The sequence below is a fragment of the Amblyomma americanum genome, chromosome 7 (genome assembly GCF_052857255.1).
Source record: "Amblyomma americanum isolate KBUSLIRL-KWMA chromosome 7, ASM5285725v1, whole genome shotgun sequence".
In the NCBI taxonomy this organism is placed as follows: Eukaryota; Metazoa; Arthropoda; class Arachnida; order Ixodida; family Ixodidae; genus Amblyomma; species Amblyomma americanum.
Genome location: NC_135503.1, coordinates 37,068,078 through 37,083,497, shown reverse-complemented (window position 1 = coordinate 37,083,497; position 15,420 = coordinate 37,068,078). Strand labels below are relative to the sequence as shown.

The 15,420-nt window shown below is 50.7% G+C and overlaps 1 protein-coding gene across 1 annotated transcript; it reads left to right on the top strand.

Annotated features, from left to right (window-relative positions):
- The first annotated feature begins 349 nt into the window (after positions 1 to 349).
- Positions 350 to 1,741, top strand: LOC144097646 (uncharacterized). Its single transcript, XM_077630298.1, has 2 exons — positions 350 to 705; positions 1,441 to 1,741. The coding sequence occupies exons 1-2, from the start codon at positions 350 to 352 to the stop codon at positions 1,739 to 1,741; spliced, it is 657 nt and encodes a 218-aa protein (XP_077486424.1).
- Positions 1,742 to 15,420: the final 13,679 nt, after the last annotated feature.

The window sequence follows — 15,420 nt, the reverse complement described above, 5'->3', positions numbered from 1 at the left end:
GCTGAAGAGGCCACTCCCTACGCCCGGGGGACAAAGGACTGTTTCCTGCCTAGACTCTATTGCACCCAAAGATGGGGACCATGTTCACGTGAAAAAAAAAATGGGCACCATGACGTCAAGCCAACACTAAGGCGATGACAGTGCTACAGACTACTCGTGTGGTGAGATTAACAAGCCTCCCTGCCATCGCGGAACGAAAGGTGGGCCGAGAGGAAGATGACGTCACCGGCATGTAGCGAACCACAGTCACGTGACCTCAGAAAGCGTACAAAAAGGGCCCGGCAACGGCCAGCAGGTCACTCCAGCAGAAGCTTCGTAGCTCAACAGCCCCGCTCTACAACGCTGCAACATGAAGTTCCTCGCCGTCTGCCTGCTGCTTGGCGCCGCTCTGCACGTCGCGCAGAGCATGTTCCTGGGAAGCCTCCTGCTTGCGTTGCCCTTCGGCCCCATCGTGGCCACGAACGGCATCCTGGGCTTCAAGGTGGCCATGGGCGCCGCCCTGCTGTCCGCCCTGGGTCGCCACGGCTTGGGCGGCCACTACGGCTTCGACGTGCGGGCTGGCTCGGGCATCGGGGACGACCAGCGTCCGGCCGGCCAGCTGGGAGAGCGCCGTGGGCTTCTCTTGCCGACCCCTTCGGTGATGACCACGGAGCAGCCTGAGCCCACGGTACACATGCCCATCTCGGCGCTCAGGGACCTCCTTCGGTAAGAGCTCTCTCCAGTCGTTTTTTCCTTTTTTTCTACAAGTAACGTGCACTCGTAGCATGTTAGTGACACATCAGCTGAGCGTTCTCAGAGGCACACGTCACTGCACGGTTCCCTGTATCCGCGTATTCGTGACGCTGTATTTCATTTCTGCTTTCCATGCTATGCTGGTCATTCTCTAAGCCTTGCTCTCACTACACTTTGACTCTTGTCAGTCAGTGATTTTCACTCCAGAGAGGACTAAACCTGCTACCTGCATTAGCAGGCGCGTTATTTTTGAGGGGATTAAGTGGGAATAACCCTGCTATCTCAAAGAGCTATAAAAAATTGTTGCGCAGGGCCATAATGCCGCAGTTCTAATTCGTTGTAGTTCTGAAGGTTTGGTTTGGTTTATGAAGGTTTAACGTCCCAAAGCGACTTAGCCTATGAGAGACGCCGTAGTGAAGGGCTCCGGAAATTTCGACCACCTGGGGTTCTTTAACGTGCACTGACATCGCACAGTACACGGGCCTCTAGAATTTCGCCTCCATCGAAATTCGACCGCCGCGGCCGGCATCGAAGCCGCGTCTTTCGGGCCAGCAGCCGAGCGCCGTAACCACTCAGCCACCGCGGCGGCTGTAGTTCTGAAGGAATAGGCTAGTTCTAGTAGTAACTATTTTGCCGCGATGCCATCTAAACGTAGCGTCGTCACACTGCGTCTCTCCTCACGCTTTCTCTGCTGTGTCGCGCATGCAGGGTGGAGCGGCCGCACCACGAGATGGACGTGATGTTCACCTTCCTGAAGGAGATCGACGACCACGACTGCGTGTCCCGCATGGTGTGCGAGAGTGCGGCCGACGCGCTGCGACTGGGCAAGGTGGGCAACGCGACCGTCCACTTCTTCGCCGACAACGCGGGCCTCAAGACGGGTCCCGGCGCGGTGTTCGTCTCCGCCGCCCAGACTGGCCGCGCCCAGGGGCTGCTCGGCTGCGCCACGGCGTTCCCCAAGTGCACCGCCGACCTGCCGCACATCCTCAGCATGGCCGGGCTGATGTGAGGGCCACTACAGTCCCTCGAGAACCACTTTCTATACTGTACATAGCTTGTAAATAGACGCGTTGTGTAAATAAAATGACCTACTTTTATATTCACTTCTATGTCTATCCGTCGAGACATCCTGACGCAGCCTAAAAAATGGGCTACATGCGACCATTTTTTTTTCTCTCGGGCCGCGATACCTTTTATTTTCAGGTTAACTACAAGGTTGTCTTCTCTCAAAGAAGCGACATTTCGTGTTTTATTAACCTTTTAGTTTCACGATAACAAACGCTGCGTAGCTCGTTGGACATGTTGGAGGCGGCCGCAGCAAAGAACGTAGCAAAATTGTCGCATTCAGTGCGGAAAGCATAAAGGTAGGTGGTCACCTGCAGGCAGGTGTTGGAAGGGAAAGACGTTCCAGGACTATAGTGTTGGAAGAAAAGCGAACACTTTAAACCAAGAGCTAGAACTGACAGGCCACCGTGAAAAAAAAAATGTTAGGCCTAACAGTTAAAATGTCAGTTTAACATTTCATCAGTTCGTTAAAAAAAAAAAAACAAGATTCCTTGGTGAGCGTACGAGTGCTTATCGAGTATGGAATTAAGCTGGTCTAGTTGGTTTCGAGTTGAGGCGAGACAAAAAGAAGCTGTGTGCGTCTCGCCTCTTGTCGTCTGTAGCGCTGATTACCAACTTTCTTGTGCCTCATCTAAAGTTCAGGTACACGTCACAGCCTTCGTTCGGTTGGTGCCGAAACAGTGTCGAGAAGAAATTTAATTACAAATTATTTAGGAGAATACTACAGGCTGTTCCATGTCTACCCATTTCTAACGCATCGTTTGAAAGTATTACATGTCTATTGCAATTCTATCCTATGCATATGTATTTGGTGCAGTTGTAGGTACCATTACTGGCTACTGCCTCACGTCACACCGTTTGTATCAAACGAGTTTTGTAATGCCGCCAATTTCTGGGCGACGTTAGGTCTTCGTGCCGACGAGCCATCCAATGCTTCAATTGTTAAGGTCGGCAATGAATTCAGTTCCTCTAAGCACACTTTTTAGTCTCGCTAAGCACACGCCGAATACTTTATCACGCATGATCCCGCAAAAAGTTGTCGCGTGAAACTCTCGCTCGAGTCTCGACGATCGATGGTGCGCGCACGAGGCACCGCAAAACTGCGAATCTCGAGGCGCTAACGCAAGCCCCTCGAGGTGCGCGGACTCATGCATGCAAGAGAATCGGGTTCGCAAAAACAAGCCCCGCCGCGAGTGCTGCATCACGCGGCAGGGCCTCCCTCCCTTGGCCGTATAAGCAGGCGCGCAAATGCGAACCGAGGACGCAAGAAATGCGCTCTCCTCCGGACGGGGGGCCGCGACCCGCCGTTATGCATTCATACACACGGGCCGGAACCGAGACCTCGTCTTCGGGCTCCATCTGCGCGCGCCAACGAATGGCTGCGAGCGCGCCGCGGCGAGTACGTCTTGCTCGCGTAAGTTATGTGCAGCCCCCCCCCCCCCCTCTCTCTCTCTCTCTCTCTCTCTCTCTCTCTCTCTCTCTCTCTCTCTCTCTCTCCACTTCATCTCCAATGAGGACTGCTGGCCTGCTCGCTGAGAACCTGCGGAAGACCGGGCCCCTGCTTCTTTCTCGGCTCCTGTTTTCAGCTTTCTGTTTTGCGTCCTCGTCGCCATCCTTTCGCAGAAAACAAAAACAAAAAAAAAAACGCTACTTTCTTCACCATCTGCCGAGGTACTCACGCTCTGTTCACTCTCTCTCTTCTTGATGGGCCGCGGCGTGTTGAGAAAGAGGGAAGCAGCGTTGGATTGCACACACCGGCCATTTTCACGTTGCAAAAGTCATCACGGCGCATGCGCGCTTATGTTCGCACAGCAGGACGGTTCTGAGGACGTACATGGCCACTGCGTAAGCGCGAACTTCACCGAGCAGCGTGCAATTTAATGATGGCTCTCCTCCCCTGTCATCACTGTTTGTCATCATCATCATCATCATAATTTATTTCACCCCTGAGAGCCCCACATGGAGTGTTGAACAAGGGTCGTGTAATGAAAAACAAAGACCGGTGATCAGTGGACGAGAGCGAGCCATCTAAAAAAACGCAGCTCCTCTCTAGAGGTTTTGCAAATTATAAAAACAAGAGACGCGTTAAGAGGCGCCCGGCTCATCAAGAAAAGAAGCATGAAAGAGAAAACACACATAAAGCGGCGACTAATAACGCTGCAGCTGATAACAGAAGCGGGCCGTAACTCTCAGGATCTAAAAGCTGCGCCATCAATGCGTGTGTGATGGGGATTATGTTTTAAGGGATGGGCTACGAGGCGCTGGTGGAGAAAAATAATCTATGTCACATTAAAGGGCAAAAATGCATAATATTCAGTTGTAGTGGACAATCTGCACGCGTGTGTGTTCTCGGAAGTCACGGCGAGGTATACGCCCGTTGGCTACGTAGCGTGGGAGGAACTTGAACATAGCCTGTGGCCGTGTTTGCCTGCTTATCTGTCTATGTTACTGCACGCTGATAGAAAGTTCGTTATCCATGTAAAAGCGGATATCGACCGCCTTTCCTGCACTGTGTACCAACCAGAATCTGGCGCATGATGGCACAGGGTCTCTGGTTGGACTGCACATCGCCTGATGTTGCGTAGACACACGGAAATAGGGCATCGTCGCCCTCTGCTGGACTTGATTCATCTGGTAATGTTCCCATATACCACATACGCGATTATTTTCTTTAAGGCCCGAGACAAGCACTCAGCGTATAAAAACATACCAATATGCGAATTTCGAAAACTGGAAATCAAAAGAGACTAAAAATTGTTCGAATTATGCGGAGCTAGAATTAAGGTAGCCTAATACGCATGACGTCGAAGGGACCGAGGCGCCAGTTCGTATGAGCCGGACTTTCGAATAAGCGAGATTTCACTGCACATAACGCATAATGTAGTCATGCGGCTGCGTCTGAGACCCGTAATGAGTGAGCGGGAGCCGTCGCGTCCGAAACGCCCGCGACGTCGGCGTGGGTTCCGATGGTGCCGAAAGACAGTCGTGGTACCAAGAACAAACTGTGTTGCAAAGCTTTTGAACGGAAATGAGCTGCCTGGGGAGCCCACACTGCAGCATGCCACACCCCTTATGCGAACCACGAAAAGCGCGCAAAGACTCTTCTCGTTATTATTATTGTCCTTGTTGCTGTTCTAAGATACTGAGGCGGTCGTGGCGACCCCCCCCCCCCCCCCCCGCCCCTTTCCTTCACTTCACCATGTCTAAACGATCGAGGTTACTGTTCCCCTTACACAGCAGCACAGTTGATTCCAGCCTTTACGTGAGTGCCACACGGCCGGCTCCTAACAGGTACTGCACAGACAAGATGGCTCGAAGGAGCTCACTCTAAAGGACCCGCTGGCCGCGATGCATGTTCGTTCGTGCTGCCAACTCATCGACCGGCGTAGGGCGGACATGAACGGAAGAGGGAAGGGGGAAGGAGGTGGTTGGAGGGGCGTGGAGCTGGAGAAGCCACAAGTCTTTCCGACGGACCGATAAGAACAGGTAAAGAAGTGAGCTGGGCGCAGACTTACTGGAAAAAAAAATGATAAAAAGAGTACCATTGAGTCACCTGCACAGCGCCACCGCGGGCTCGTCTCTCGACGGCTTCCGCGAAAAAGAGCGGAAAGCGGGGCAGTCTCTGCGGGCACCTTTAATGAGCTTCGGAGGGGGCAAGAGGAGGGGCAGAAAATACACCGACAGTGAAAGCGAGGGAAAAGTAAGGGGGGGGGGGGGGAATCGCCGCCAGGAGAACTCATGGGACGGCGTAGGCGGCGGTGTGGTGCGGGATGAGGCGGACCACGTCGACGGCGGAGAGGAGGTCGTCCGGGGACGTCACCGGTAATTACGTTTCTATTCGCCAAAGTCGGGCCGCGGGGCCATTACCGCAAACCCGAGATGCATATCGCGGCCAGCGCGCGCCCCGATATAACGATTCCCTCTCGACGGCCGGCAGCGCAACGGACGGAAGACTTGAGCGGTGACGCCCGACGCATGCAATGACCGCTGTCGCGCCGGTGGCCACCAACCGGGTGGCGTTGTTCGTGTGCGGCCTCTCACAGAATGACGCCATTCACCTGGGACAGTGATGAAGGGCTGCGCCGAGATGTTTTAATTTTTTTTTTTACCTCGGTATCCATGTATTACAGATATATCTAGCCGCAAAGGACATCACTGCTAATATTTTTATGCGCACTGCTTCCAGGTTTGTAATAAAGTTGATTGTATTTATTTACTTATTTAATGACTGATGTTTGAGCGTAAATAGTGGAATTTGACGTCCAGAAGCGAGACATAGGCTATGAGGGACGCCGTCGTGGAGGGGCTCCGGATTAATTTAGATCACCTGGGGTTCTCTAACGCGGGCTGGTGAGTTGATTGATTCACTGATTAATTGGATGGTTGGACAGCTGGCTTATTGATTCATTGATTGATCTCACTTGCTTGTGAGTACCACTTGTGCACTAGTCTCTATCGTGCCTACTATAAAATGGATGCGGCAAATAAGGAAACAGACTGGCGAGAACATGGAAGGCATGAAAACAGGATCTAATCTAGAAGACATGAGAGCCCACGACTTGGACAACGTCCCGGCTGCGCTTGTATACATAGGGGGATGAGGATGGAAGAAGTCATCTTTGCGCACGGGCAGCTGCGCCAGACACGAGGGAAAAGTGCTGCATCGCTTCATTAAACAAAAAAACACTAAATTCCAGACTATTTTCGCACGTTCGTTTTATCCCGGGTTTTGAGACTGATGATGGCACGCCGTTTCAGGTAAAATTCTCAGAAAAATAAGCAGTGTGGCATTAAAAGAATAACGTAATTGCGTTCACAACGTTAAGAATAGCAACCAAAGGCAATCCTTTAAAAAAAAAAAATTCCGCTCTTTCTCTTTTTTTGTCTTGCCACATTATGGTGATACTGCTCCTGTTACTAACTCCAGCCGCCGCGGTGGCTCAGTGGTTATGGCGCTCGACTGCTGACCCGAAGGACGCGAGTTCGATCCCGATCCATTTCGATGGAGGCGAAATGCTAGAGGCCTGTGTCGGTGCAAATTTCGGTGCACATTAAAGAATCCCATGTGGTCAAAATTATCTGCAGCCCTCCATCAACGGCGTCCCTCACAGCCTGAGTCGTTTGGGACGTTAAACCCCCATAAACCAAACCAAACCTTATTACGAACTCCGTCATGCCATTTACTAAGCAAATAGACCCGTTTCAGAAGATATGAATTCACTACAGTAGCTGCCACGTGCATTCTTTCCCACGCAGCGTTGTTCAGAATTATTACAGAGAACACGCGTCACCGCGAGTCTACCCGAGTTTCTTGGACTGCGATCACCCACCAATGGAATGCAGGAAGCGCAAATTTCGTATCTGGTTTGGTTAGTGTACGGCCGCTAGTGGATTCAGGGAGAAGACATGCACGGCTGTGCTTCGTTTTAAGTGCATAGAGTGATGCAAACAATCCTCATTAAAAAGCATAAATATAGCGCGCCCGAAATCGCGAAGCCTCCAAAACATGTCACCTTGATGAGGGTCGACTTTTACGGAATAACCTTTGCTTGCACTGTAAGCGAAATAAATTATTTGAATTCACTCATTTTTCACGTCAGCGTATGCCGTCAGCCAGTCGCCAATGCGCAGATGGCCCTGAGGCGTCAGGTACCCCCGCAGCCGGACTGCACTGGTCTTGTAGGCGCTATGTGAGCATCAGCACTGGCTGCTACGGCAATATTTGACGATATACGCTATGCTAAACCTATCTAATAAAGATTTTGCTGAGGAAAACACCAGTTTCTTGGCGTGTTATGCAACGAATAAAGCACTTGCGGTAGGGGGTATAAACGGGTAAAATTCATATTTCTGCTGAACGAATAAATAGACGGTTTCCGACATGCTAAACCTAGCTACGCGCACTGAAAGACAAAGACGTTTCGTTTATGCTACCAATCAGGCCTGTCCTGTGCCAGCTGCAGGCAGTCTAACCTGCAAACGTCAGTTCAGTTTTATTCCAGTCACGTACAACCGCACGGTTAAGCAGTAAACACGCCCTGTATACCTTAAATGGGATAGTTGGATGATAATTCAACAAGGATAGCGCAAACAAAACAGGGCAAAGGAAAGAACAACACGACAAATTCAAAGCAAAGCAAAATACGACGTTTACACTTCCCGGCATTCTTGTGGCGCATGACCGATCACAGCGACATTTTTCCGCGTGTGGTTAACTGCACGAATAGCTGGCTTTCTCAAGCAGAGACAACTCGTACTCTGCTTTCTGTCCAGCGACTATTCAAGGGCGTGTCCTCTGAACATGCGTGCGCGGACAAACAAGCTTAGCCTGCACGGAGGTACGTGTGCAAAATTGAGAGGAAATTAACACCGCTGAAATCGAATTTCGTTGCCTGCCTACTGCTCTCCTAGCCTGCTTTTCTATTTTTCTGCTGCTTCATTCCCCCCCCCCCCCCTCCCCCCAAAGCACGTCACAGCGCGGCAGTGAACCAGGACGCCCAAGGGAATTCATTTGACTGTGGGGTATCAGCTGGGGTATTTCCGTGACTGCATCCGTGTAAATGTTTTTCCCTCCGCTATCCTCCTTCCCTGCTGTTCGCCCACAAGGTGTGAAGCCAGTCAAAAGGCCCGTCATCGTAGCAACGTCGCCATAGTCAGCACCGACCCAGCTACTCATCGTGTAAACTCTGCAGTAAACAAGTCCAGGAAATCTGGACAAACGCTTTTAGTTAGCTCGTCTGCCACTACGTGCCGCGTGGCGCTGCACACTAAAAATCACGGCGGGGAATTTCGAATGCTCGGTACACCCCATTGATTTTCTACGGCCGTCGGAAATAGTTGTGAGCGCAGGATGCATTTTAAAGGCCGGATTTTGCAGCGAGGAGGAAGAGTCGGCTATGATAATAATCATGTTGGCGCAGAATTACTCGAGACTCTAGTGTTCTCAAAATCACAAGTTGAAAATATACTCGTGCCTCGTTCATACGACACCCGTTAATATGGACGATGCAAATTGTGGACTATTTTCCTGGGAACCAAACTTTTTCCAAAGCATTTACACCTCTTTAGTATGCAAATTCGCTGTCCGAACAATGGACAAGGGGAAAATGCACAGAGTTCTCTGGGGTCCATGTATTTTTGTCCCGGTAATATGGACAGTGATTAGAACAAAATCTGTACTGCCCCAACCAGATGCTTCATTTGCTCTGTTCTGAGCGCAGGACACCATATAAATGGAGCGGAAAAGTGCAAGTGACTGACACCGCTTTTCTTTTCTGGTTCCATTCTTTAAAGTGCCAAGTTGCCGAGCAGATGTCCCTCACTATTTGCTGAATGAATCGCGGTGTCGCAGGATCGAACAGCTAGATCATCCAACCATGAGACACCATCGACCGTATCATACAAAACTCACTAGACACGTAGAGCTGCGCCACATTATTTCAAGCATAATGTCGACCATGATAATGAACCTACAGCTCCCACAATTGTGGCTAATTTCAACTTTGGTGACCACCATTACGTACGGAAGCATACCTAATCACAGCGCGTTTTTATGATTTTTTTTTCCCTCTCGCGATTCGTTATTACGGAGGATTCGCTGTATAGGCCATTTCGCTCGGGAGAAAAAGTGTCCAATTAAGGAGGCACGAATGGATGTCCATTTAGTTACGCGATGTTCGTTTTTGGCGGCCCGCAAATGACGTTAGTTGCTGACCTGCAGGAAAGCTAGGTATGAGCCCCAGCTTCCATGTCGTCGCATATCCATCGTTTCACCTCTGATGAATGCCGACTATTGACACTTGACTAGTTCGAGTCTTTCCTCCGTGACCTTTAAGCTTGTATTGGTGGTTTCTTGCACGGGGCGCTGGTAGTCTTATTTTCAGTTGTTCTTAGTTTGATATTTTTTTAATCAAGCATGTTGCTCTTTCAGAGACCGAAGCTGGCTTCACGTATTTGTTGAGCCTTCGTCTCAAGGCCGCGTGGTTGACGAAAAGGAACCATCCAATGAAATTAAAACCACCTTGACTGTGTTCATCATTTCGTGCCATTGTCAAGGGCGCACAAGCCCAAAGAAATGAATTTAATTACTGCAGCGAGAGCAGCTTCGTAGACGCAAATGAGGCTGACAGTAAAACCCGAGCATTCCTCGACGCTCTGAGGTTGAGCGAGGACCCGAAAAAGCCGCGATGCAACTCCGGAACTCCATAAAGCCAACAAGCGCCATCTGTACGGATGCCATTGAACTATAGAATATCCATCACGGACTCAGAGATCGGTACTGGAAGAAATAGCTGGGGCTATCAAAAAACGTTCGATGTGAAGTCAACCGCTATTTTGAACGCAGGGGTTTATCTCACTGCGATAAAGAAAAAAATCACAACGGCAATTATGAAACTTGCTAAATAACACACGACGCAAAAATAAAACACACCGACATTTCACAAAAAATGAAGCGCCATAGTTTGCATAAAACGCTCGCTAAAATGCGTCCAAGAAAGCGGAATGCTTACATATACAATGCGTGTGGAAAGGACAGGCAGAATACGACAATGGATACGGCGAATGTTCCCTCTTATTACCTTTGAGCACTGAAATGCAGCTCAACTAACCAATGCAACTTATACATGTCCACTTATCCTGAAACGGATACTATGGGGTTATGCTCATGCATGCCTAAAGCGACCTATCTTCAACGGCTAAAACCCATTTGCCTTTTGCTGCAGCCGATAAGTCACAAACCTGCAAGCCCGGCTTTCTCATTCTCGGTGCAAACCCAGGTCGGCTAATCAATCCGAAAGAGGCGCTACGGTCGAGCGCGGTTTCAGAGGACAAAGAAGCTATGGTTTCCGGCTCGTTTCCGCTGTTGTTCATTAACATAATGAGCATAACAAATTTCCAACGCTCATCCATTTCGTTTATACGGGTGTGTGCGTGCGTGCGTGCATGCGTATGTGCGTGTACGTGCGTGCGTGCGTGTGTGTGTGTGTGTGTGTGTGTAATGAGAGATGTTATGCTATCGCATTAAATGCGGCGGCGAAATGAGATTCAAAGGCGCAATGGCAAGGTGACCAACGTAAAGCGAAAGGCCAAACACCCCCTGCTGTCGTTGCTTCATGTCACGTGATCTTATGTCACGGTCAACCTGGGTCGCATAAACCTACGGGTGGCTCTGTTTATTCGCTCTCCTATCCCTTTACTATACATGCCTGTCATGCCTGCCAATAAAATAAGTGCTTACCGCTATACCTTGCACACATATAAGGGTGCCCTTAACTACTGGTAGTTACTCTTCGAGGTGGCGCAGTGGCTAAGGCGTTACGCGACTGCGTTGGGCAGGTGCACGGGCTAGTAACCCGGCCTCGGAGACTGCACCCAGGTTGGAGAATGGGTGCGAAAACGCCCGTGTACTATACGGGTACACGTATAAAGGGAAGCCTTTCGCAGGACTCCACTGCGGAAATAGCAGAACTGTAAACACAAATAAAAACAATACCGTAACTGCAAGACAATGTAACTAATATAAAAATAATAATCCAAGTGTAAAATAAATTATCATATGTAAAATAAAAATTGTTAATACTGCGAGTGTAAAATAAAATATCTAATGTGATCGCTTACCGCGGCCGCTAGTGCACATGCAAAGATGGAGGCATCTGCGCCTGTGCATTGGCGGCTGGCGGCCGCGGTAAGGGGGAGGCGCGCGGGCGGTTGGGTGGTTGGTGGAAGCTCGTACGCGGGGGAGTGATTTTTTTACAGTTTGAATTTGTCGGCGTCGGCGTTGTGAGCGAAAAATCATGAGGATGGCTCTGGCAGGTGATCCTCAGAGAGCAGCCTATAAGGGGCAGGTGGGCCACATAGGTAACGTGCCGAGTCATCGCAACCTGTCCATTGGGTAGTGGGCAAACTGCACACCGTGGCAGGTGGCAGTTAAATTAATGATTGGTCGCTCGGGAAGAGCAACCTAGGCCGCACACGGCCCACCACTGGCAGCACCTGCCATCGCAGTGGAGTGGCGCATCGCTTAACAGCTGCACCACTGCGCCAAAAGAGTCATGTAGAGAGATAGAAAGAGATAACAAACTTTTATTAGGCAAATAGAGAAGATGAGCTGGCGCAGATGGTGAATGCCGGCATCTTCTTGGTCCGCGTCCCTAGTCCGGGATGCCGTAAGTTCCCGCCGCCTCGCGAGCCCGGCGTGCGAGGGCAGCTTGTGCCGCCGCATTCGAGCACTCGAGGGACTCCCAGGGACCTATGAATGTCGCTATAGCGTCATACCATTAAAGCGGAGTTTACGTGTCCCCTCCAATTTTGCAGCGATAGCTATATTGCGGTAGCATTTCGAGCCTTCAGTGTGGCGGCGCCGTGGCGGTGGCGCGCCGCCTGGCTGTCACGTGGTCCGGAGCAGCTGCCAGCGGCGCGGCGCCGTGGCTGATCACGTGGTTGGTCACGTGACCAGCCACGTGGTGCGGAGCAGCTGCTGCTGCCGGCGGCGCGGCGCGCCGGCAAAACCGAGCTGCCACAGCTGTGCGCATGCGCCGTGTCAAGCGGGACGAAGACGAAGAAGGAACGCCGAGCGAAACGGAGCGGCGAAAGACTGACTATGCAATTCCACTCAACGAGTTCCACTCGGCCAGATGTAGCTGTCGCGTCACTCCAGGTTTAACCAGAGCTAAACCACCGCTAATTTTTTCATCAAGTGGACGCAAACCACCGCGTTCAAGTACCCCAGCTGCGCGCATCATCAAACGAATGTCCGGACTCTAATGCGTCCTTAATAATATAATAATAATTGGTTTTTGGAGAAAGGAAATGGCGCAGTATCTGTCTCATAAATCGTTGGACACCTGAACCACGCCGTAGGGGAAGGGATAAAGAAGGAAGTGAAAGAAGAAAGGAAGAAAGAGGTGCCGTAGTGGAGGGCTCCGGAATAATTTCGACCACCTGGGGATCTTTAACGTGCACTGACATCGCACAGCACACGGACACCTTAGCGTTTTACCTCCATAAAAACGCAGCCTCCGCGGTCGGGTTCGAGCCCGGGAACTCCGGATCAGTAGCCGAGCGCCCTAACCACTGAGCCACCGCGGCGGGCATGCGTCCTTCGGCGGCTTTGATAATATTATGACAATAAGAATCGGTCGCTATAGGGAAGGTAAGAAGCGTTAACAGCCTCCGTCAGGGTGGACACCTCAACCACGCCGTGAGGGAAGGGAGATGGAGGAGGAAGTGAAAGGAGGGAGCGTGAGTATCTACGGGAGGGTCAGGCACCTTATGCGACAATTGTGCAACAGCGGCTGGATTTAGCCTCGATGATTACTTTGATGCTTTTGCTCTAAGCCTAGCTTCACACACGGGTGAAGCTAGGCTTAGAGCAAAAGCATCCCCCCTTCCCCCCCATTGCTAGGAGGATGGGGTGGGGAGGGGAGGTGGCTGGAAGGTGATACTTTCGTTTGGTCACTGTCTTTTAATTCGATTTCGCCGTCACATTTGCGTTCCGCTGATGTGTGGCCTTCTAGTGGGTGGAGTCCATGTAGAGTGTGAAGGCAGGTGGATTTGTCGTAGGTGGCGCTTCTGGAGGGTAGAGCTGGGTGGTTGTGTGGTGGATAGCGTTGCTGGGGGTGTGAGGGGCAGAGGAAGGGGTTTAGCTTATGGCCTCGTATTTCATGATCAACGAGACATCACACGTGAGCGCCTCATCATTACAAGCCCAGTGGTCTGTACATTGAAAGGAAGAAATTTTGCCATTGTGGCTTTGCCATGTAAATAATTAAGTGCCAACAAGATATAGAGGCAGAGCCTCTGAATATTGGAGATAGAAGAAAAAAAAACGAAGCATCATTAAGTGCTGCATCAGCTATTGTTCCTATTGAATAAAAATGCATTCAGCTGAGCACAGGAAATAGTTTTGATATCGAGGCGACTGCATCAAAATGAGAGTGAAAAAGAAGCGTCCGCGCACCGTTTTGAGAGCGACCTGGCTGCAGAGGCTAAAATGTTGGAGTGTTCTGCCATAACGCTATACCATATAGACATACCACCACCGCCAGTGGGCATGCGCACTGGCGGATAGCGGTGTCCGCAATGCTAAAACTCTCTAAAACGCCAGTGACCCACTGGAAAGCGAGTGGTGCTCTACATTGATAGCCAGGTGGCACCGGGGCCTCTCAGGATCTCAAGAACACAGAATATATCTTTCTAGCACGACTAGCAAAACCCGAATATATCGACCTCGAAGGGCATCGGGAAATAATTCGATATATAAAAATGGCAGTCGGTAAGCTTGTCTCTAACCTAAAAGCAAGAATGCATTGCACTAACGCTAGTGACGCGTTTCTTGCAGCAATGTGCCGCCTGCCGGCATGGTGACAGGGCATAGCTCGCTAGGCGTTGGTAGACGTAACCTGCTTCGCGTCGAAGCCGCATTGGATGGTTTTTCTCACCTAACCACTGCCTATATTAATATGTCTAATCCTGTCACCAATGCAATATAAACAGAATAACCGCTCACTTAATTTCAGGTACAGTTGATGTGTGCAACATCTTCGGAAGCGAAGCACGCCAGGCGAAAGCCGCCGTTGCACTTTAGTTATGTTGGCTTCACCGCACGACTTAAATGTTGCGTGAAAAAGTGTACATGAGATAGAAGGCCACCCTCAAGCACACTCCAGGTTCAGTTCGTCACACGCGGTTTCGCAACGCCAGCTGCCGGCAGGTGTGCACAGCCGACCTGTCGCTGCGCTCGAAAAGAGCTCTAAGAGCGTCGTTAGGAGAAGCGCCACTTGCAGGGGCACGACTGGCGAAATTGGAGTTCGATATAGTGCCCGACACTCCTATGCTTTTACACAGGATTTTCGAAAGGATAAATTGTGTGTTCAGTATAACCAACAACTCGATATATCCGGGATCGACTGTTGTAACATGTATCTGCTGACATCACAACACGTGTTGCTTGTGTGGGATGCCTAGAGGAGCTTTTGCGAGTTCCAAACAACTGCTCCTGCTCGGTCTTCACCTGCATCCTTTCGTGGATGTAGGGAAAAACTCGAGTAGGAATACTGTGCAGGAGTTTTCGTGACTCACGCGCAATACATTTGCCAGGTCAACAAGCACACTTAACGGCTGCGACGCAGAAGCAAAGATGCATTATAGCCGTTAGCATTAAACGTTCTTTACATATGTCCAGCTCTTACACAGAATTTTCAAGCACATTGCGTCCTGCTTCACACCAGTAAAAAGCGGCGTTCTGAAAAGCATTTCGTGCGCACTTTAGGTAGAAATCTATCAGACAGGAAGTGGAGAGGCCTCAGCTCTGAATAGATGTTCGCAAAAAAAAAACAACTGGAAAACAAGCAAATCGGTAAACCGTCAGCCAATCTCTGTAAGCCACTACCAACACGCAAGCCACCCGCGCACGCAATATTGACAGCAGCTCGCCCGGAGATTCCAGCATGCGGCCGGCTTAGAATGTGACCCGGCGTTATCCGGCCGCCGCACAATGGATGCACGGCCCCGCAAGAGTGATGGGCACAACGCGGGAGCCGCTCCTCTCCATGTCGGCCGCGCTTCGAAGATGCGCCGCCTGACGCCGCCAGCAGCGCCCTCTGGACGGCGGGACACGGGGGA